The 23,583-nt window shown below is 38.1% G+C and overlaps 1 protein-coding gene across 1 annotated transcript in view; it reads left to right on the forward strand.

The window, feature by feature from the left end:
• Positions 1-5,386: 5,386 nt before the first annotated feature.
• pepd (peptidase D) overlaps positions 5,387-23,583 on the forward strand; it is a 126,941-nt gene continuing 108,744 nt past the window's right edge. The window contains exons 1-4 of the mRNA XM_041268555.1: positions 5,387-5,474; positions 7,106-7,289; positions 11,026-11,153; positions 16,105-16,168. Coding sequence (XP_041124489.1) covers positions 5,458-5,474; positions 7,106-7,289; positions 11,026-11,153; positions 16,105-16,168 — 393 coding nt within the window. The 5' untranslated portion in view covers positions 5,387-5,457. The remainder of the gene's footprint in view (positions 5,475-7,105; positions 7,290-11,025; positions 11,154-16,104; positions 16,169-23,583) is intronic.

Raw genomic sequence — 23,583 nt, forward strand, 5'->3', positions numbered from 1 at the left:
ACCTCGTTGAAGAGGCTCTAGTATTCTGTAGTGTTGCTATAATGGAGTCTGAGAGTCCGAGGGGACTCAGATGCTCCTGTTCAGGGGCCAATCCCACAGCTGGACTGACCTGGGGTCCGGGTGTCACAGAAGGTCCTAAGCTTGACTAAGAAGGTCCCTGCATAGCGAGATCTGCCATGGCTGTCCCTGAATGAGCTGGCTCAGAGCGGCAAACCTTATCCTCCTGGGCCAGTGCGGTGCAACTAGAAGGACCCTCGCACCCTTGTTCCGTACCTTCTTCAGGAAGGACGGGATCAGCACTAGAGGTGGGAAGGCATGCAGGCAAACAGGTTAACTGTTGCGCTACCGAACCCGTGCCAAATCATGGCTACCACCTGGGGATGCAGGCACCACTTGGCGTGCCGAGGAACCCCCTTCGACAGCAGATGTGCTGCCTGATTCGAAACCCCCTGCAGGTGGACTGCCCTGAGGGACAGAAAAAGCGGTTGTGCCCTGGTGAGAAACTGGAATGCCGCTTGGTGCAACCCCGGAGACCATTGCTCCCCCCCCCGGCGATTGACATATGCCACGACAGTGGTATTGTCTGTGCACACCAGTACATGCCTGCCCTGCAGCACTGCCCTCAGTTCCAGCACATTAATGTGGGCGGACTGCCATCTGCCAGTCCAGACCCCACGGGCCCCCATGCCATTCCAAAACCTCCACCCAACCGAAGTTGGAGGCGTCCGTCATCAGCACTTCCCTCTGGTATATTATACCCATAGTTACTCCTTCACTGAGGTGGCGAGGTCACACAGGGCACACCAGCATGACCGAGACACCATCAGCTGGCGGTGTCTGTCTCAGGCTGGGTGAACTACTTGGGCATTGAGCCATACCTGCAAGGGGCACCTGTGGAGGAGACCGAGAGGGAGGACAGAGGAGGCTGTGGCCAGCAGACCTAGCAACCGTTGGCACAGCACAACCTGCACTGACTGTCTGAAGTGAAAAAGGGACAGACAGGCTTGCAATGCGCTTACCCTGTCATTCGACAGGGAAGCGAGAACAGTTTTTAAAAAAAAAAAATTAAATTAAAAATAGGACCTTAATGTAGATTACAGAACAGTTTCATCATTTTTCTGTGCCTTGCACATCCATTCATTATATGTCTCTAATGTGCAGTTTTGAAAGTGTTTTCGTTATAAAACATGGTATCTGGTGCCACACTAATTTAAAGAAATCTTTGTTTGCAAGCCAAGCTTATTCTTGTACTTCCTGGGTAATTTCCCTGGCTTCTTTCCTGTCAATAACTACTCAGCTACTGACTGACATGCTTTCAGCCAGTAACATGCTTTGACCCAAAAGATACTGCTGGGGTTAAATAACAAAGGAAGTAAAGCAGCGATAGGCTTCCTGTAAGGCAAGACAAGCAAATTGAGAATTGTCTTTAACCTATTGTACTGTAGTACCAGATATGTGGTTTAAAATGAAAATACATTTTTGCTATCTGTTTCTTTAAAAGCTGCACATTTGAGACCTATGTAGCTAATGGAAATGCAATATGTAATTATTTTGTTAGCTACAATTACTTTAAAACAAGTAAGGGCCGAAGTACAAGTCATATAATACCTATAACTAGAGTACTTGGAGACAGGAGTAGGACTGGGAGTCTGCCTCGCATGTTCAATTTTGTCTACTTTCTTTCCACCTTCCACATTTATTACTTAATTATCCCAGATTTGAAACCTCAGAATGACATTGGATGAAAAATAACATTTAGGTTTTAAAAAAGAAAAGAAAACCATGGAAGGTAAAGAAATAAAGTAATTTTAAAAATCTAACAATTTTAACAATTAAACCATCATCATTATCATAACCATCCGCCGATTTTACTTTGGTAGTTGACCTTTCTAGACATAGTATTTATTGAGCCCTGTTATAAGCGACTACCGAGAAAGTCTGCTTTTGCTCTTCAGCATTCAATATATTGATAAGATGAACTCATGTAGATCTTTAATCAGTCTGTCATGGACTCTTGAGTAAACTAGTAAAACACCAGTAAACAGCCATATACTCTGACGAAAGTGTTGTCCACTTTCTTCACTTTTACTGTAAAATGTGTTTCATTAAAAACTGCACATTTCAGAGCTATGTAGCAAAAAAATGTGCAAATAGGTCATATTTATGGAACTATTGTTTTCGCTACAATTACTCTGAAACACAGAAAGACTGAAGTACAAGTCATATAAAGTAATAGCTACAACTAAAGTACTTGCGTGCCCTGTAGTTATCAATTAATTACCCCAGATTAGAAACTTCAGTATGACCTTGGATCGTTCAAAGAGACATTTAGGTTAAACATAGGAAAGAAAAATCTGAAGATAAAGAAATAGATATTTATTTTTAAATATTTCATGTTTAACAATAAAACCATTGTGTATATGTTTATAACTGTCATTATGTTGTAGAACAGATTATAGTTCAGTGAGGTACTGTAAAAGAAAAGAACTTATTTATCAGACTTCAAATTTCCAGAATAATTTATAGTCCTTTCTTAATTTAAATAATTAATAAAAGGTATAAATCGCTCTAAAATTAAACATGTACAAAATGGTTTAATCAGGGATGGAAACAAAACTCTCATTGCATAGTAGTTTCACCTATTCCAGGTTTTTTTTTTTTCCACAAGCTTGATTAGCCCGTTTATAGATGTGTTTTATTAAACATAGTAAAACCAGAAGTGGATGAAACTGCTATGCAATGAGAGTCTTATTCCATCCCTGGTTTTATTGTTAAACATAAAATATTTAAAATGACATCTGTATTACACTGTTTTTTCTTTGCCTCAATTAAACATTCATTATTCAATTAATCCTCCTCCTGGCCTATTTGAAGCCTCCGGTGTGTTATATATTTCAGGCACATGCAAATTGTTTCACCACTGGGATTAATACCCTTGTATTCAGTGTTGGAGACTTGACTACAGTCATTTAAAATGCTAGGTCATGCTGACATCAGTGAGTGGCGGCAACGCCTCTGCGTGAATGCACTTCATTGTTTTTTCATAATGATGTTATAATAATAAATATATAAGCTTAACAGCAGATATCTGGTGAGTTATTGACTTTTTACGACATTCCATAAATTAGTTTGGCCTCGTAGCACAATTAAATTCATTAGAACCTGCTTCAGGTAGAAAAACCTGGACTGGATTAGATCTCAAGGTACAGAGTTGAGTAATACTATTACTGTACTACAGAGTTCAAGCATTCCCTGGTTCATTTCAGTCCCTACAAGTGTGCAGAGTTTGGTGATGATCCGTCTTCATTTATAACATATTTCTAAACAAACAAGGAGAACAAGCAGTTTATTTCTGTTTTGTCTCTGTGTATCTCACTATCTATCTATCCACTGATGCTAAAATATTGTTTTGTACGTAACTCAGCAGGACTAACTACAGTTACTCACAATATATGGTAAAATGATGATAATATTGGAGCGACCCCTCAGAATGATTGCAAACACAATGAAATAATAAAACAATTAAAACAATAAAAAATTAAAAAATTCAAATAAAAGCGCATATGCATTTGAAATGAATACTTCACGTCTGAAGTCAAACATTTTTATGACCACAAACTATCCGAGGAAGTAAAATGAGCATTAAGGTAATCTACAGATCTGAGCCTCTTCTCTTACGAGTTCTCTGTCCGTAGAGGAGGCACCTCAATGTAATTAATATGATTAATGTCTTCATGGAAGCAGTAATTACTGTATTTCTAATCTCGGGGAGTGATGCTTCTGACAATTAATACTTGCTTACATAACATGCAAATACTGCAGTATACCGTCTCTTAAAAACGAATGTCAGGAGTCCATACGGGAATTAAAAAAAAAAAAAATCATAGTTGTTGGGACTGTCAGCAAAGGTTCTAACAATCTTGAGCTAGCTCATGTACACAGTAGGTTATTTCATTATTACAGACAATTTGACAAGAAATGTTCTTACATATCGTTTAATTCCTGGAGGCCTACGTTTGATTTGGTCACAAGAAATATTAATGAAGCCTCTGGTAAACAGAGTGCTGAATCCCAAAAGCACAAAATTGAACACAACGACCATCCGTTACATGAGAATGGGCACTGAACTGTGGTAATAGCGTTGTACGTGGGTGCTTAGTCCTTGAAACACTTGCTGGTTTATTTAAATCAGATCTGTACACATAACTGAACAACAAGTAATCACCATTCTCTCTCTCTCTCTCTCTCTCTCTCTCTCTCTCTCTCTCTCTCTGATTGCTGAAAACAATAAATACTGAAGCTGAAGCATAATTCTTCCTCAGGCCGCGGTACACCACGTGTTAATTTTACACAATAATTACTTTTTACGCAGTTTGCATTTCAAAGTTAAATAAGGATTTATAATGGCAAAAGCCACAATAGATGCCATTCATACATGCCGTTAATATTTATACCCTTATAAAACTACGTTGTACAGATCAATGCGTTGCCACGCTTTTCCTGTGGTATACCGCAGTTTTTAGTTATTACCGTTTAACTTTTATTTTATTTTATAAAGGCACTCGTCAAAATGACTAAAAAAAGTTTCAAATATAAATACGATAAGATTACACCGTGTAACATTTTTTTTTTTTTTTTTTGTTCCTGGGTAGTAAGTGTTATTTCCTAATTGCTTATGCCTCAACAGTATAGAAAATGGCTATTATTCCCCACAAACTTTGCTTTTGTGACCAGGACAGTGATATTTTCAAAATATCACTATTTCCAATGGGAGAACGGGCAAATGTGTGTCTTTTCGTTCACATAAAGTCAGAAAAAACAACATATGAATCCAAATTAACATGTATTTATACTAAAGTAATACAAAAATGACTACAAAAGATTTAGAAGTGAGTAGTTTTTCGAGATTTACGATTATACTGTATTTACAGTATAATCGTAAATCATGAAAAACTACTCACTTCTAGATCTTTTGTAGTCATTTTTGTATTACTTTAGTATAAATACATGTTAATTTGGATTCATGTTGTTTTTTTTTCTGACTTTATGTGAAAGAAAAGACACACATTTGCCCGTTCTCCCATTGGAAATAGTGATATTTCAAAATATCACTGTCCTGGTCACAAAAGCAAAGTTTGTGGGGAATAATAGCCATTTTCTATACTTTTGAGACATAAGCAATTAGGAAATAACACTTACTACCCAGGAACAAAATTGTGTTACATAGTGTTATTCAATAAGCACAGCGTAGTTTCTGACTGTAATAGGCAAAGCCAAGATAAGCTCCGTAAAGTTGGGCGTAAAAGCCGTGACCTTTACTTACATTTTCAATTTCAACATTGCATACAGAACTTACAGTTACATCTTTGAAATTCACACAATATCAGATAGAATCACCTGACCTGCCCGAAGATATCATATGACAGATCACGTGTTAGCCAAAGTCTGACTGTGAACATGGCTGCGAGACAACAGTAAGTGCACTTATAGCCGCTTTTTTAACGGTATTTATATAATAATAAATGTTCGGTATGTAGAATGTATGATTCGTTGTCTGGATATTAATGTTTTGAATGGAAAGTAGAGATTCAGCAAAACAAAACAAAACAAACAAAACAAAAAACACTTTTTTTTTTTCTCTGTCGGTGATGTTCTATGACTGAACAGTGAACTCAGGATCGAAATGTACACAGCACAGGCAGACTCTTAAGAATTTAACAGTTTAGGTTTTTAAAGTTTCTCGCACTAGGGTGAAACTTTTTCTACCGTACTTCTCAGACGTAGCTGATACACGAGTCATTAAGGACACTGGCTGTTCAGGGGTGTTTCTGTGTTATGTACTATTGTGTTATTTTATTAGTTTGTTAGTTATGTATGTATTTAAACTGTTTATAATACTTCATTTGCTTTTATATGTCTGCTATGTCTTTTCAGTTGCAATTTCTCAATCCTTATATTTCTTCTATTCTATTTTCCTTATAAGAATCATTAAAAAAATGTATTTAGTATTTTTATATTTAGTTTAGTATTTTTATATTTAGTTTAATTTCTGTAAGTCACTTTGGATAAAAGCGTCTGCATAAATAATAATAATAATAATAATAATAATAATAATAATAATAATAATAATAGAGTGCATCTTTTGTACAGTTCGTCAACAGTATGCATACCAGACAAACCTGGAGTAGCTCAAATGTCTGTACAATTAGTCATACATTAGCATGCTTGTTAATGATGTATAGAATAATTAAAAAGATGAATATATGTGTAAACAAAACTTTGGGTTTCCTTAAATCACTTAGCTGTGCAATATGTGGTGTACAGTATAGCCACAAGTAAGAGAAACAGCATTAGATGGAACTGACAATAAGAGCTGACAGTTTCTCAAATTACTTGTTACAATTTCCAGTCATTAACACATACTGTAGTCTGAGATAGCAAAATGTCATGTTCGTGCTATGTTCGATTTGTAACTCAGCTGTACAGTTTTATAATGTGCACACACATTTTGTTGGGGTGGGATAATAAGTGAAGTTTTAACTAACCAACCAAGTGCATGGTTCAGTGCAATTCAGTTTTAATCTTAAACTTTGGTCTTTTAAAAGGCTTAGCTGTGGATTATCTTATCGGCTTTATTTTCTACTAAGGTTGCAGTTTAGAGATAGATTGTGTTAGGCTGTTCTAAGGGTCTTAAAGGGGTAATTAACCAGGCTTTAAAAAAAACAACTTACCTATCAGTAGCGTCAACACTTTCTCGCATGTTGCTGTTGATTGTATTTTTTTCTCCACAATGAGAGATTTGTGAAAACATTTAAGCCTTGTGATACTTCCATATATTTGGTATCATACAGTAGAGGTTTGTATTGTGATAGATAACCAAAAGCGCTACATAGCTACTTCCACCATATGGTTTTTGAACGATGAATACATGTGATTTATACTACAAATAAATGCCCTCCTACATATCGTACAAAATAGCACATCAGGACCAAAGCATGTGTTGTGATACATATGATACCTTTTACGTGCACTTTGTGATACACATTGTGTTGTGACTCTGTAGCGTAAAAGCTAACGTGCATTTCTTGCTCTCTTTCTCCACTAGACCCGTGTATTGGCTGGGGAACGACACGTTGAGCGTGTCTATGAGCCTCTTTGCAGAGAACCGGCGCAGGCTTTGTGAACGACTGAGAGCCAATTCCAAAGTGGCCAGGAACTCCATTGTGGTGCTGCAGGGAGGGGAGCAAACCCAGAGATACTGCACAGACACTGACCAGCTCTTTCGACAGGTAAGTTCACTAAAGGTATTACTAAAGGGTTAGTTTTAAAATCCATTTCCGGGCTCCCGTACCTACATACATCTTTTTGTCACATGTTTATATTTTAATAAGCGTAGCAGGGCTACCTCTTATTGTTTCAAGAATGCTCCTCCTTCTTTTTACTTTAATTGTTATTGGTTAAGATCTAAAGCTTGCCCTTCTCATCTCTTTTAGGTAGCTGTTCATGACTGATGTTGCTATTCTAGTTATATCCAGAGATTCATTTAACTTGGTCTTTTAACTCCCATAGAAAAAACAAACACATACAGTATTCTATTTAGTGCTTATATTGCGCTGAAACTTTACCACAAGTTAGTGAGTATCAGAAATTGAGATACAGTTAGAGGCACCCATCGGTCCTGTATTTTAGCAGGTAACTAGTTCATGCTTACATTTTTTCCATCTGTAGAGAACTAGTAACCCAGTTGTAACCCAGTTTTAGCTATTATTCAGAATATATGGAGACACTTGTGTGTTTGCAGGTCACAGTTACATTTTTGCAGTGTGGATACAGGTGTTTGGAACTTTATGATTCTGATATTTCTGCTTATGTTACAATCATAGGGGGGTGGTGCCAGGTGCTACTGACCTAAGAATAACAGTAACAGTAAAGGATAGTACATCTTTAAGAGATTTTTGACTGCTTACCTGAATTTAATTTGAAATCTGGAAGAAACTACACCTGTTTTGCAGAATACTTTGATACCAGTGTCAATCTAGAACAAGATGGTGTAATCTGATTAAATATTTACTGCAGATTACTAACAGCAGTAGATTAGTAGCTGTAAATGTTTAACTTCTTAACCATAATAAGGGGAGTTACAAGCCCGAATTATAAGTGAAGCAACAACTGTCATCCTGCTGCCTGATTTTCTATACTTAAGTGACTTAAGACTGAAACAGCATTAAAAACATCACTTATAATTATTAGTAATATAAATATTCCTTAAACATGGGTGTAGGTTGAACTTAACATGAACTTAAAATATGTATGTTACAGCTAAACACCCACCAACAATGTGAATATAAGCATCTTGTCAATTTGCATGTTCACAAAGAAAATGGCAACAAAGGCAAAAAACAGATCTACAAAGCTGTGGGACTTTTCAACTGAAGGGCATATACAGAAGTATTTGTTAGGATTCACTTCACAGTTGATTCATGACCAGGGTACTATATGAATAATAGAGACACAGTCACGCTGAAAAAGGTATAGCAGAAAAAAAGACAGACAGAGATGCAGTAAGAAGTGCTTCTTCTAAACACTGCCCTGTGTTTATTGAAGTGCCAACAGTCCTATAATTTCCACTCCCCCTGCAACTGTGATTTTAGTGTAGAGATTTTGCATTTACTAATTCACAGGTGCAGCAGTCACAGAGGGGGCAGAATTAAGTGGTTGTACCTTTTCTAATCATTTAAATAAAATAAAACTCACTTCAGAAATTCACACATGATAGGATATCAGGAATTAAATATTCAAGAAATCTATATAGCATAAAAAGTATCAGCTTGCAGCTTATAAAATGCTTTTATAAATGTTATCTTCCCTGCACATGTATTTACTCTCTACAGTACTATGGGTCTCAAATATGCTCAAAATTTCATTTTAAAATTGGTACTATAGAAATCAAAACCTTGTTTCCAGTTTACTTGCCTTGCTTTCCAGGAAATATTTTGCACTTGCACTTCCTAAGTCAGGCATCGTACTTGCTATAAAGCATTTTAGTCATTGGGAGAAGCAGTTGGCTGGTAACTGATAAGAATAAAGGACCTGAAGGGGTGGGGAGAAAATAGAGTGAATGGAAGTACATGGCATGGGAAATATGTCTAATTATTTTTCAAATTACAATCACTTTAAGACCTTATTTTTCATCAGTTACGTAAGACATAAGGCCTTCGTCATTGGCACTGAAGAGGTTAACCATATCTCGTCAATGAATCGTGTTTTTGTGTGCCTTCTTGTCTTGTATAGTTAGGTGGCGTGTGTGTAATTCTTTTTTCGGTAAGCAGCTTTTTGCTCAAGTGTTTAATTACAGAAATCCAATCAAGGAAACATCTTGATTTGCCAAAGCAGGGAGTCCTCCTTATTAGTGTAAAAGGGAAAAAAAAAAAAGATTAGACAGCTGTGCATTAGATTGTTTGAGACATATATTTATCATTTGTGTTGACTGAAGTTTTAGCATTTTTAATTGCCAAATCATTTTACTCTTCAGTGACATTTTACTTTAAAAGTGCAGTCATTTTGAGCCTGTAAAAGAGGTGTGAGCATGTTTTTGATATGAGGACACAAGGTGGAGAAATGACTGGTTCCGAGTGGAAAACCTTTACTTTACACGTTTCCTCTTAAGGCTGTTACTGTTTACCTTTGATACTATTGTGAATTTGGTATGTCTCTAAAAGGGGTGTACATATCATTTTTAGAAATACCAAAGAAAACATAATAAATTAAGTGGCAAACATTTTGGCTACAAGTGTTTCTCAATGCTGAAATGAGTTTTGATTCACTGGATGATGTGGATGACTTCACCCCCAATTGGTAAAGTGGGAAGGATCTCTTTAATGGCCCCGTTTAGAGGAATATGTTTGGAACAGAAGTGTGAATGGCACTAGTTATAGCAGGTCACATACGCTAGCCAAGTCAGACTTGGAATATTAAGATAAATGTTTTTTGAAGGAAAAAAGAAAAGTGAGATTAGAGAAATGGGGAGGATTATAAGCGTACACAACATTATGGCTGGTCCCCTTATTGCTGTGCTTAAGCTCTTCTGTGATTGAGTTTTTTTTTTTTTTTATGTATTCAATTCGGGTACCTTTGAAGTACCACACTGTAGATTTTTGAAAGTGCTGCTTCTTCAAATATCAGATCATACACCATACTGTTGCACGTTTTGCAGTTTTGGAGATTATTGTTTTGTTCCCTGTTGTGAACTATTGAGGGAGAGACAGGTGTGCAATTTGCCCGTTTTAACCCTGACCATGATGTCATCTGAAAATAAAAGGTCTTGTTTGTATTTGTTGTTGAATTAATTAATTCATACCATAACAATGCTTCCTGTGTATCCCCATCTGTATCTGTTTCACAGCAGTAACAGTTTTTGAGTCAGATTCCTTATTTCACTTGATTCCCCCCCCCCCCCCCCCCCAACGGTAGTTACACCAGAATTATAAGCAACTGAGAAAACCTGAATAAACAATACAGCTGTTCAGTAAAGTAGTCTGACATAGTGTGTCTTTTAGGAATAAATAGTAATATGCCAATAGCAAAATACCCTTCCCCAAAATTTTATTGGAAGAAATGTATATATTCTTTTCTGCTGTTGTTTAAATGTAATGTGACAGGAGGTTTGTAAAGAAGGGTATTTAGCCCCTTCTCAACAAGCCTGCCTTCCCTTGTTCTGTTACTCACAGCCCTTGGAGAGTACCAGCCCAGTCTTTATGATCCATCATTCTGACTTGTGGGCATATCTGGGGGAAAGAAAGCACTTCAAAAGGGAAGGTATAATATATGTGATTGGTCCATAATAGTTAGAGCTATGTATGGTGTTTAGAACTTATAGTGTAACTGGATAATACTGGGCTTTGTTATACAGTATGAAGATGATCTTTGATAACAACACAACGTTGGAAAGTGTACCTTACTCTCAGTGTTAGTGAAATACTTGCTTGCTTATCAAAACTGACTGAAAAACCAACTTCTGTTGTGTAGGAATCTTTCTTTCACTGGTCTTTTGGAGTGATTGAGGCTGACTGCTATGGAGCTGTTGATGTTGACACCGGAAAAGCCATCATCTTTGTCCCCAAGCTGCCGGACAGTTATGCAACCTGGATGGGGAAGTAAGATGCAGAACTTTTCTACTATTACACTTCTACTTGTGTCTTTTATGAAGTCAGCCCCCCTGTGTGTCTTGTTTATTTTAAGAGCAAGTAGATTTAAATCTGTATCGTTCTATATTCAGAATGAGAATAAAAAAGAATCTTGAGTCATAATCATTGGGGTATTAAAAATCTGAGAGCGTTGGTCCATCAGACCCTGATAATGTTATGTATAATTGAAAACGACACTCGTCAAATTGTTTGTCTGCCAGGCTTGTACATTTTGAATTACTTACAAAACTACTGTAACATTATTAAGCATCACTGTTTATATGTCTTTCTCATACTCTGCTATTAAGCTTTGATCAATTCAAAGAAAAGTTGTTGACTAACATTAACTCCTCACTTTGATCTGTGATCTACAGTGAAGTGGCTGGGGTCACTGTTTCTAGACAGTAAGAGAAAATGGTTTCTTACTTGGTACATAACTGTATTCTGTAATTCTCTTAGTTAAATTGCACTACAGGTGGTATCCAGTAAAAATTAACCATTTCACTGCCACATTTTAAAATCTCAACCGTAGCAGTAAATAGTGACCACACAATTTAAGATTTCTTTGCTTTTGTAGCTGTATTATAAGTTACATACATTATGCAGGTCTTCCATAAACATTTTATGGTATGTTTGTAAATAGTTCAATCAGATTTACCATTGCCCTTGCATTCCATCCCTGGGGATGCTTTGTTTTTGTTCAGAAAAACGCATAATTTTTAGCTTCCTGTTGAATTCCACTGAAGTAATCATCAATTCTGGGTTGATTCTACACGTCTCGATGGACAAATTCATTCTAGCCCTTGTATACCCTCACAGCGAAAGCTTGTGTTGGTATATCCATTTTTTTTTTACCTCTCTGCAGGGTTATGTGTGTTGACTTTTAAGATATCAGTCTTCCTTCCTTGAAAATAGGGAGTTACTCAGGAATGTGACCACTTTATTTTCAACTGGAAAAAAGATGGATTTATTCATGCTAGTGGTTTTTGTAACTGCTGATGTTGAGATCATTACGACAGAGCCCAGTAATATCAACCACAAATGCTTTTTATAGTATGCGGTGTGTTTTTGCGTGTGGGTAGATCGATTTTGATTGTAATCTCCCCAGGGAACAGGTGAGGAGTTAAGCAATTGATTTTCAATATTGCAGACACTATGGCACCTGCGGTACTGCAGCGAGAAGTGACCCAGCATCTTAGACAGAAAGTGGGACGCTCAAAAGAAGAGGTGTAAAATTCTGATCTCTGTTTTTTGTTTATATATAACAGTGCAGTAAAGACTCCCACTTGTCTGGTAATATATCAATCTGCTTGTGAATGGAGCTTAACCAATATGATATGTGTTACACTCAGCTGTCTAAATATAAAGGGAGAACACTGGCAATTACACTGCATGAGGCATGGTCTGTTCATTTCTGTATTGGTTTGGAAAGCATATTTACTGACATCTCTGGGTGTCTTCCTTAAGACTATTTAACACAATACCTGGCCTTTTATATTTTTTTTTACAAATTATAATGCTACCCATTAAATATGTTTAAAAAATTGTGCATCATGCAGTGCCTTGTAAAAACAGAAGTGTTTAGTTCTCTTTTGTATAAGTACACATCAGCTTTGTGCGGTCAGGTTAGGCAAGGACTGCACTGCATGACTTGTCGAAAAAAAAAAAAGGTTGCTATAATACTATAAAATATAATCAAAATGTGTCTTCCTAGTTCCTAATTTATATATGTGTAATTTTTAACGTGTTTTAATTGTGTGGACTTTCTTTGTGCTGTTATTCTCATGTCATGCTGCGCTAGATCTGCATCGGGTGAGGTTCGGTTCCCATTATCCTGCTCTCTGTAGTGACATCGCAGCCGCGTTCTCGTGGTCCAGCCCCAGGTCATGCTGCTTTTGCTCTGTATGACTCGTCTATCACTTTGAACAGGAACTGCTCACTACATTAACGTTGCAGCAACACATAGATAATACAGCCCAAGTCATACTGTGTGAGAATAGCATGCCAGCTTAAGCATGCATACTAGTTTAACATTAACAACCTTGACGTTGCACTTTTGTTTTATATCAATTTGTTTGTCATGACTGGCGTTATGTCAGTTGAAAAAAACTTACTTAAACGTACACACAGGCTAAATGCGGTTGTGAGTTCACCATTTGTTCTTAATACGGTTTGTATACACACACAGTTCAGTTACAAAGGGCAGCGACAACCGCACTAGTTAATCCTATTCAGAGTAAGTATCGAGTGTGGTTATTAATTAAATTGTTAGTTAATGCTCACTAACGGTGTGTGTGTATTACAACCGCACTAACACAAACTCAGTTGGGGCTCAGTGGATTTCTGACTGATAAACATGGCTAAAAAAATATGTAGGTGCCTGATGAGCCAAGTTGATTTTGTAATATTGATGAATAATAAATTCATAACAATGGTAAATAGTGCATACTGTAGCGTCGGGTCCCGCAGGACTGCCGAGTGGGACTTTATGGTGCTGCATTGAACTGTTGCGGGGCGGGGTTTGTTTACGTTCACTGTCTGCCTGTCTGTGTAGCTTCTGCAGCCTGGTTCCATAAAGGCCCGCTCTTTCCCACCTGCTGGACTCTATATAAGGTGTAGCCTGTGTGCTGTTTTTGGAGATTGTGTTGAGAAAGTGACAGCAGCAAGAGCTAAGTCCATTTGCACTTAAGTGCCAGTTCATTCCTCTAAAACCAACGGCACTTAAGTGCCAATCCAATTTACCAATAAACGGCCTTTCCAGCACTAAAGAAATCCTTTGTTGGAGTGTCTCTTTCTCCCACTGAACCCATTGCAGGCAGCCACCACACTGGTGTCAGAAGAAAGCGGGATATGGAGACCTCAGAAGGAGATTTGAAGAAAAAGGCAATGGAACAATGGCAACAGAAAATGCTGAGACAGCTTGTGTTTGCAGGTGAATACAGGAAGCTGGGGCAGAACATTGAGGAATTCTTGTGGGACCTCGAGGAAAAAGTCTGCTCCGCTCATCCCGGAGTTAGCTGTGGAGAATGCGACAAGCTTCTTTGGACAGTTCTCGTGGTGAATAATGCCTAAAGCATTAAGTGACTGCCTTGCTGGAACTCCTCATATGTCCCTGCAAGAGGCCGTCACAGGAGCACTTGAGTGGGAGAGAGCGGAGCTGGGCCAGCAGCAAGGCGCTAACGAGTGCAAAGTGGAGACCAGAGGTCCGAAGGCGGCGTGTACCCCCGCCATCAATGGGACCCAGCAGCAGCCGGACAGCAGAGAGGTGCTTTCTGCCAAGAGAGAACCGCCGCCCCTGCCCGAAAGAGAGCTGCCGCCGCCCCTGCCCGAGAGAGAGCTGCCGCCGCCCCTGCCCGAGAGAGAGCTGCCGCCGCCCCTGCCCGAGAGAGAGCTGCCGCCGCCCCTGCCCGAGAGAGAGCTGCCGCCGCCCCTGCCCGAGAGAGAGCTGCCGCCGCCCCTGCCCGAGAGAGAGCTGCCGCCGCCCCTGCCCGAGAGAGAGCTGTCGCCGTCTGAGTGAGAGAGTCCAACACAGCTGCCTGAGAGAGTACCCCATGCCGTGGCTGCGGCACCCAGCACTCTCCAAACGACAGCAGAAATACAGAATTGAAGCTAAACTTGTATTCAAAATCAAGCTGACACGAATCATAATGTACCAAATTTTAATCTAACATACAAGAATCCCAAACTGAGCTTTTATTCCAAATCAACCAGACATGAAAAGTTTGACATGAAAAGTTAGTCATGATGATTTTGTTTTTGGGAAGTGAATCTGTAAATAGAGAACTTGCAGAAACCAAATTATATTTAAAATATGTTCTTCAGGGGTTGAACACTCACGAGGTATTAACTCACCACAGTTTTAACAGTTTTAAATCTCAAAATTTGCAATAAATAAAATCTTGTTTTTATCATTATTATTTGTGACACAGATTCAGTAAAACTCCAGAAAACCATATGTATTCAAAACTAAATCTATACTACACTTTGTTTTGTGAGATTCCTTAAATTGCATTGTTGATATCCCCTATACTCACAACAGTTGATACAGAGATATTCTCTGTACATTGTACCAGCTAGCATCTGCACCACAGTGCCCCCTATTGATTGAAATGTATTGTGCCGCTCTATATTGATGATGAATGGCGTAAATGTACAATCCTGTCCTGACCTTTCTGAGCACCATGAGATCAATTTGTATTTTTAGCCTTATGCAAAGTTTTATTAATAAAGGTCACAGTCTGGAATCTTGTGTTCTATCAGTTTATTGTCACAGATCATTAGGAATGCAGTAATAACTTCCCCAAACACACAGCATTGCGGGGAGTTATGAAAGGTCATTCAGCTGTCAAATGGCATAAAAAATGTACACTTTAGCATATGGTTTTCTTAAAATGTATTCAGTGTTATCTGTAGTAAAAAACTTTAGTAAAGCTTACAAGAGAAAGCACAAGGTGAAAACTTAGCTGATGTTTGTTTCTAATGTTTGTGTGTTTTCAAGTTATTGATTTAAAATTAAGGACATTTTTTTTTCCTCTGCAGTATGTGTCTGTGTGTTCCAGTCAGAGAGATTGTACAGTAAGCAGGCAAAAGTCACAGTGTTCTTCTAGTACATTTTTTTTTAATGTTGATGCTGCTTGTGAATTTAGTGCTTCTGAAGGGCTAGGGACAGTGGCACAGACTGCAGTCAGACACCGTGCCAGCAGGCAGGCACCATGAGTGCGTCCCTTCACAGCTCTGCAAGAGAGAGCACACCTCAATCCTGACCTCAGCACCCCCTTCCTGCTACTCAGTCCTGAGCCTCAAGAGTGAAGTGTCTCACTTGGATCAGAGCTTGGTTTAAACTCAGTCCTTCAGAGGTGCAAGACTGAGATATCCAGCCTCTAATATGTTTGTGTTTTTTTTTTATTTTTTATTTTAACAGGATTCATTCCCGAGAGCACTTCAAAGAAAAATATGCAGTTAATGAAGTTCATTACACTTGTGATGTAAGTCAGTGAAACTGGTTTTTTTTTTTTCTATCCTTTTTCTCCTCAATTTCATTCTTTGTAAACAGTCAATTAACATTTCCTTAAGACACCTTAATGTGTTTATTAAGGGTGATGACACAGCTTGATTCACCAGGATGCATAACTATAATTTTCAATTTTGCATGCCAAATGGTACCAGTGAGATCAGTGGTGTGGAAAGTTCACACAGTGTTTGTGTCATCCCACTGTGATATTTTCAGCACCAGTTTGTGTTGCTTCCTTTCTTTGTTGTTTTGTCTACAAACAAAGTGGTTATTTAATTTAAATAAATATGAAATCATGTTTGCCTATTACGGTATTAAACTAAACCTTCACAACAGACACAGAGATACGTATCAAATCCGAATGTTTAAATACAACCCTATACATCCATAACTCAAAGCCGTGATTTGGTAACCTCTGTTCTGTTATGATTGCTATGATGTTATGATTAATTCTGAATGGTTGTGATTTAGCTGCTCAATATTTGCTGCTCGTATACATGGAGGTGGCATACCTGAATAGATTATCTTCCCAGTAATGTATGTACATACTGTACTGTATGTCACACTTTACATTATTCCATAGATCTGAAAAACAACTTCTCTAATGGTGGTTTATTATCATTATTTCGTATTATTGGCAGTATATGTGTGTGTGTGTGTTTATATATATATATATATATATATATATATATATATATATATATATAATATATATATATCACACACACACAAAGTACACCAAGTGTACCCTGGCCAGCGTGGTGAGTTATGGCCAACTCCCCCACAATGAAAGCACAGACAAAAACATGGCCCTCATTCCCCAGAGGCTGGATTGCCACCGACCAAGGCAGCGGCCGTTTAGGCATGAAGGCAGAGGGTTAGGCTGCCACCGAACACTGACACTGGCCATGTACAACTACAGATCACTTTCTGATAAAGCAAGAACTTAGAAGAATCAAGTGGGACATTGTAGGACTAAGCGAAGTATGGCGAAAGGACGAAGGACTACTATAACTCGAGTGGACATCTTCTCTTCTACCGAGGCACTACAGGTGGACGAACAGGAGGCGTTGGATTCGTTGTCCACAACAGAATCAAGAATAACGTAGTAGAGATTGACAGCCCGTCAGAGAGGTCTGCAAGACTGGTAGTGAAAGTTTCAAGGAAGTGTGAACTTCAGGTCATCCAAGTATGTGCACCAATAACAAGCTATTCAGATGAAAACATCAAAGATTTTTATGAAGAAGTACAAGAACTACACGGAAATGGGAAGAGCCACTGTTAGTTCATCATCGGTGAAATGGTGACAGGAATGAGAGGGGTGACAGACTAGGTCAGTTTGCAGAGAACAATAACTTATTCATCATGAACACCTTCTTCCAGAAGAAACCCATCAGGGAATGGACATTGAGAGGACCCAGCGGAGTGAAGAGTGAAATTGACAACATACTCGCCAACAAGCACACTGAACAAGATGTCTCAGTACTAAACATTTTTAACACAGGTCATAATGACGAAATCCAACACAGTAAATGGAGAAATGCTCTATAAGCAAAGCCTGGTATTTCAGCTGGAATGGAAGAATAGATTCATCACTCTTCGAGATCTGCAAAAAGATGAAGCAATCGAGGTAAAGAAAATCTATGAGGAAGTGATGCAAGTAATTGCAGAAACATCTCTGGAACACAGAGTAGAAAATACAACCAGAAGATCACGCAAGAGACAAAAGAGCTCATGAAGAAAAGAAGGGAAATTAGACAAGCAGCAGCTCTGAAATCAAAGATAGAATAGATTGAGCTCTGCAAGACAGAGCTAAAGAAAACACATTACTGAGGATATACAGTTGTTCAACACTAGGTTGGTAGCGAAAACTATTGAAAACAACCGAAGCATGAAGAAAGCAAAACAAAGACAGACGAAAATGATTTTAGCAATCAAACAAGAGGACAGGACTGTCATCAAGAACTGCAAATCGATTTTGAAGACTTTTACAGAAAATTATATCAAGATGAAAAGAGCAATGTAGCAGGTGATGAAGACGAGACAAAAAAAACACAACCCAAGGAAGGAGTTCCAGGTGTTCTACTGGAAGAAGTGAAACATGTGAACACAGGAAAGGCACCCAGAGAAGACGGCACAACAGTTGACATTGTGAAGAACTGACAAATATTGTTGTGTATTTTTACAGATTGTATTAAGGAAAAGAAAGTGCCAAACTACTGTAATGCATCAGTGATACTTTACATGAGGATGTAGATAAAGATGACCTCTGGAACTACACACCTATTATCCTACTGCCTATAATCTACATTTTTATACCAAGATACTCATTAACAGACTTCAAGATAAATTTGACTCGGCACAATCAAATGAGCAAGCAGGATTCAGGAGTGGGTTTAGCACAATGGATCGTTTTTAAATTGTATAGCAAGTGATTCAAACCAGTAACAAGTATGAACTACCACTTTGCTTGGGATTCATCCACTGTGAAAAAGCCTTTGACTGTTTACACAAGATCTGTATTAAGCTCTCTAAAAAAACAAGGAATTGAGAAAATGTACAGAGACTTGATCAGCACCATATACAGGAATGCAACATCCACAGTAAGACCATAAAAACAGCAAGAAAATAAAGATTAAAAAAGGAGTTTATCAAGGAGATACAATTTCCCCAAAGCTCTTCATGCCACCCTAGAAGACATTTTCAAAACACAGAAGAGCAAAAATGGGCTGGAGTGCCTTTGGAAGATGGTTCTGAAGCATCTTCCAAAGGCACTCCAGCCCTTATGTCTCAAGTCTTTGACCAATGCGTGCTGCCAGTGCTAACTTATGGATGCGAAACCTGGACCCTTAATGCAAAAATGACTCAAAAATTACAAACGACTCAACGTAGTATGGAAAGATGCATGTTGGGAATGACAAGAAGAGACAAGAAAAGGAAGGAATGGATAAGAGCGCAAACAAAAGTACGCAATGTTATTATAAGAGCGAAAAAACTGAAATGGCAGTGGGACAGACATGCAGCAAAAAAAACAGATCATCACTGGACCAAAGAGATACTAGACTGGATCCCAAGAGCTATAAAGCGACCAAGAAGACCCTCCAGCAAGATGACAAGATGAAATTAGGAAACACGCTGGAGCAACGTGGATGAGAGACACAGCAGACAGGCTTTTGTTTAAGAATTTTGGGGTGGCCTTCATCCAGCAGTGGATTGAAAAAGATGATGATGATGATCTATCCATATGCATGTCACACATTTTTACATTTTTTACAAAGTTTTTTACAAATCTTAAGTACACAAGTTATTCCACATTTTGTAAATCAGTCAATCAACTGTTTATTGTCAGTTGTAATTCTTTAATTCTATACACTGTTGGGAAGAAAAAAGTCGTGATCATACATGTTTTTCCTACTGATAGCTCTAGTTTTGAATCTACAGCCACATCAGGGGATGCCTATCAATGACATACATGTTAATTTACGATAACCAATAACTGTTAAAATGAAGAAAAGCCATTTTATTTTCTATTAGATTTATAGTGCCTTGGCTGGATACATGGGCTTCACCTGAGTCAAAAAAAAAAATAGTGTCAAAAATAAAGACTGATTGCAAATCATTAAGGCACTTGTTGGTTTAGTTCTGCGGTCCTCAAAGTAATTTTGGCAAGGCATAAATTGATCTTACTTGGCTGCATGCGGGCACACTGACTACTGCATATATATGTAATGTCGCAAGAAGGCACTCTAATAAGGCTCAGGTAGTAATTATTATTCTTTAATCTTATTCTTTAAATAATGTACATAAAATACGCAATACAAATATTTTTAAATAAGCAGGTTTACACAGATAACCGTGAATAAACTGAAATAAAAAAGTGTAGACAGTGTCTCGTTTTGTTTCAATTTGACAAATTTGTCAACACTACTCTGTTTTAAAGATCGCTCATCTCCAGTACAATTATTCAGAGAAAGTAACTAAATCGACTATGGTGTTTCCATTGTCTGGTGAAATAAATAAAAAAAAAAAATAGAGATAGAAAATGAAATTCTAAATCCTGAAATGTATTATTTTTCTCAATAACAGTCGGCGAAATTCAGTGCTTACCCAGCATATTAACACCCCGCCTCTGCTCACGAATGATTGGACAGCTGTCAGTTCTTTCACTTTCAATTTGGCTACTCACTTGCCTTCAATTTTCTTGCAAATACCGTGAACGGCCTCTGCTTGCTTATGATTGGACAGCTGCATAAAACTTGGCAGATATTTGACTCTCCTATTGGTTAAACTTACAGTTAGTATCTGCACTTGAAACAGACACAGTGTGTCCCACCTAGCTAACTTATGATTCGGCTACCGCAGAGACAATGCAGATATTCAATTGGTTGATCGTATCACAAAAGCCATTAAGAACAAAAAAAGTTGCGTACATACAAGCACAGCGTAAGCGAGCAGCACTGTCAACAGACTGCTGTGGCTCTTTTGTTGGAAAACGTGTTTAAAGCTTTCTTTATTTTCCCACGCTACGACCCGCCAGAAATGTGTTCACGACCCATAATTTAAGAACTGCTGCTACTGGCACGATGGCCTGGCTTCGCGGGCACGACTTTGAGGACCACTGGTTTAGTTGATGGAACCTCTGTCCACCACCGGCATTCCTATTAGTAGGCTCCTGGTACTGTTTGCTCTAGAACAGGGGTGTCAAACTCCAGTCTTCGAGGGCCGCAGGGTCTTCTGGTTTTCATTCCAACTTGAGCTCTTAATTAGTTTAATTGATCTAACTATTTGTTCAAAAGGACAGATTTAATATTTTTTAAAGGTCTTGAGGGTTTAATAAATGCACTTTGTTCAAGGCACACTACCTATGAAACATTTTGAAATCTGGAGAGAAGTGTTAAATGTGTCCAATTAATCACATAATTAGACCACTTTTAAGTAATTGAGAGCTCAGGTGGAACGAAAGCCAGAAGACACTGCGGCCCTCCGGGAACTGAGTTTGACACCCCTGCTCTAGAAGAAGGTTATGATGAATAGCTTGGGAAACAAAACAGACATATTCTAAATGATATTTTTGTACTACAGATAAAGTTTTTTACATAGACACCAATGAAGCTGATTGATTAATTTAAACACAGCTGTCTAAGGAAAATAACCCTTTAAACAGATGTAGTGCACTGCACCTTTTTAAATGTGGACTTTTTTATATTTATTCGAGGAGATTGCTGCAAATTAGATTTGAAGGACCACCTTGTTTATCAAATCAAATGTAAAATGAGCAGACATGTGGCCCATTCTGGTTTGGGAATTCAGATTAGTTCATGTGATGTCTACTGCTGAAATGTAACGTTTAGTACCTTTTGGTGACATTTTGCAGGTTCATGGAATATTGAATTTAATAAGTTTAATATAATTATAAGAAACACTTGAACTGAAGGACGCTGTCTTTTGTTGAAAGGTGTACTGGCCCATAATGTTTAATAGAAGCTTTTATATGTGAGCGATAGATGATGACATGCAGTAAGTGTTTAAAAAAGAAAATCCCTTGCAAAATGCACTAAGAACCTGATACTCTTGGGGGTGGGGGTGATTCACATTGTAGTATACAGTGATCTACAGTATGCTGTGAAATTTTGAAAATTATTTCTGTTTTATGATTACACTCCAATAAAAATAAAATAAAAAAAACAGTAAGAAAAGGAAGTGTACTATAACCCTAATACAATTTAATTTCTATTAAAACGTAACACTGTCCTCATAAAGCAACAATTGAGAGAAAATCGAGATTCCCTCAAGCCATATATGGCTCATTGAGCTTCACGATATGGCACTTTTCAAGGTGAAGTATTCTACGCTATTAAAGACTGAAAGGGCAATCTGTAGTCTGTGATAGAAGTAAAAGAAAATACAGCAGAATGTGTATTAGGAGTTGACTGGATAAGCCGCATCTGAAATTTATAGAGCATTTTACAGAATCAGGAATCAATCTGGATTTTATCACACGCCTATCTGTGCTTATCCAGGGACTATCCATAAAGATAATGATGAAATCCAGGGGGATTCATTGGTGCTTTGAAAATGTTACATTCAAATCCAGGGAAGGTTCATCCCGGTGGGGTAGTGGCAGGGAGAGGGTTAAAATTCCCCCTCCAAACTAAATTAATTGTTTTATTTTTTTGGCAGTTGGCATTATTGAAAATTAGAGCCAGCTGCCAGGAATAAAATGAGAGCAGCCAGTATTTTCTAGGCTGCTACTGTGTGAAGAGCCCAGTTAGGTACGCAGTTGTACAGGAAGTTACTGTGTGTTCCTTTTGTTTTAATTGTACTGTGTGTGCAATTATTTTTGTTGCGGCTGGTAAACAGGTTAACCGTCCAGTGATAGTTCAGGTTCCTGACGTGTATAGTCAGCGCTCCAAAACAGAGTTAGGTTTTGGTTTTGTGTTTTATTTTGTTTTTGTAAATAAAAGTGTGTAACCGCACTAAAACTGCAAGTTCCTGTGTCGGGTCAGTGTTTTTTTAAAGCTGCAACGAACCTGAGAGTTGCTGCTTGGTTCACAGGTATAAATTGATAAAATCAACCTGACATTTGTATTGATTTATTATTGTTATTATTATATAAACTTGTATTAGGTCCCCCAGTTATATATTACGTCTTAACCTTTAAATAAACATGAACAGGTTAATTTGTCTCAGATAATCGCACAGCAATTTTTACCATCTTGGCACAAAATTAAATATTCAGTAAATATCTCTAGCTTCCAGTTCAAGGGCATGTTTTGCTTCCAGATACTGAGCATCTTTCCTCCCAGCAGACAGCAGATATCCGAAACGTTTTAACTCCCCCCTCAGCGACCGCTTTTGATCTTGCCAGGTAAGAAACCTATAATGAGGGTATTTGACAACCTCCACATGTCTACGCATAGAGTTGAGATTACGAGCACTCTGAACCCAGCAGTCATCACTCACAAAGGCACTTCAGGGCTGTGCACAGCTGTAAACATCTGCTGTTTCCATGGGAAACCCATGTTGGCTGGTGGTAGCACGTCTCAAAGAATGATAACGGCTAAATGTGCAATAATCATGGCTTTAGGATCCATTTCCTTGTCTCTTATTAGCATAAGTAACCTTATCACTGGACCTCTTATTTTGAAGATTTTTACTTTTATTGGGGGGGTAATTTGTTGCGCTGTACCGAATTAGTTTTCACTGTCCTCCTCCTGGTACCGTATCTCTAAAGATCAATATCCGCAGTCTGGCTAAATGTCCACACACTGATATTTTAGGGAATATAAGCCATTTGCTTATATTCAAGAGTGCCCTTATCCACAAATAGGTGTCAATGTGTGGGACAGTTTAAAAAAAGTGATGTAAGCATAAGAAACTTGCAAAGGG

This window comes from Polyodon spathula, chromosome 13 (assembly GCF_017654505.1).
Source record: "Polyodon spathula isolate WHYD16114869_AA chromosome 13, ASM1765450v1, whole genome shotgun sequence".
In the NCBI taxonomy this organism is placed as follows: Eukaryota; Metazoa; Chordata; class Actinopteri; order Acipenseriformes; family Polyodontidae; genus Polyodon; species Polyodon spathula.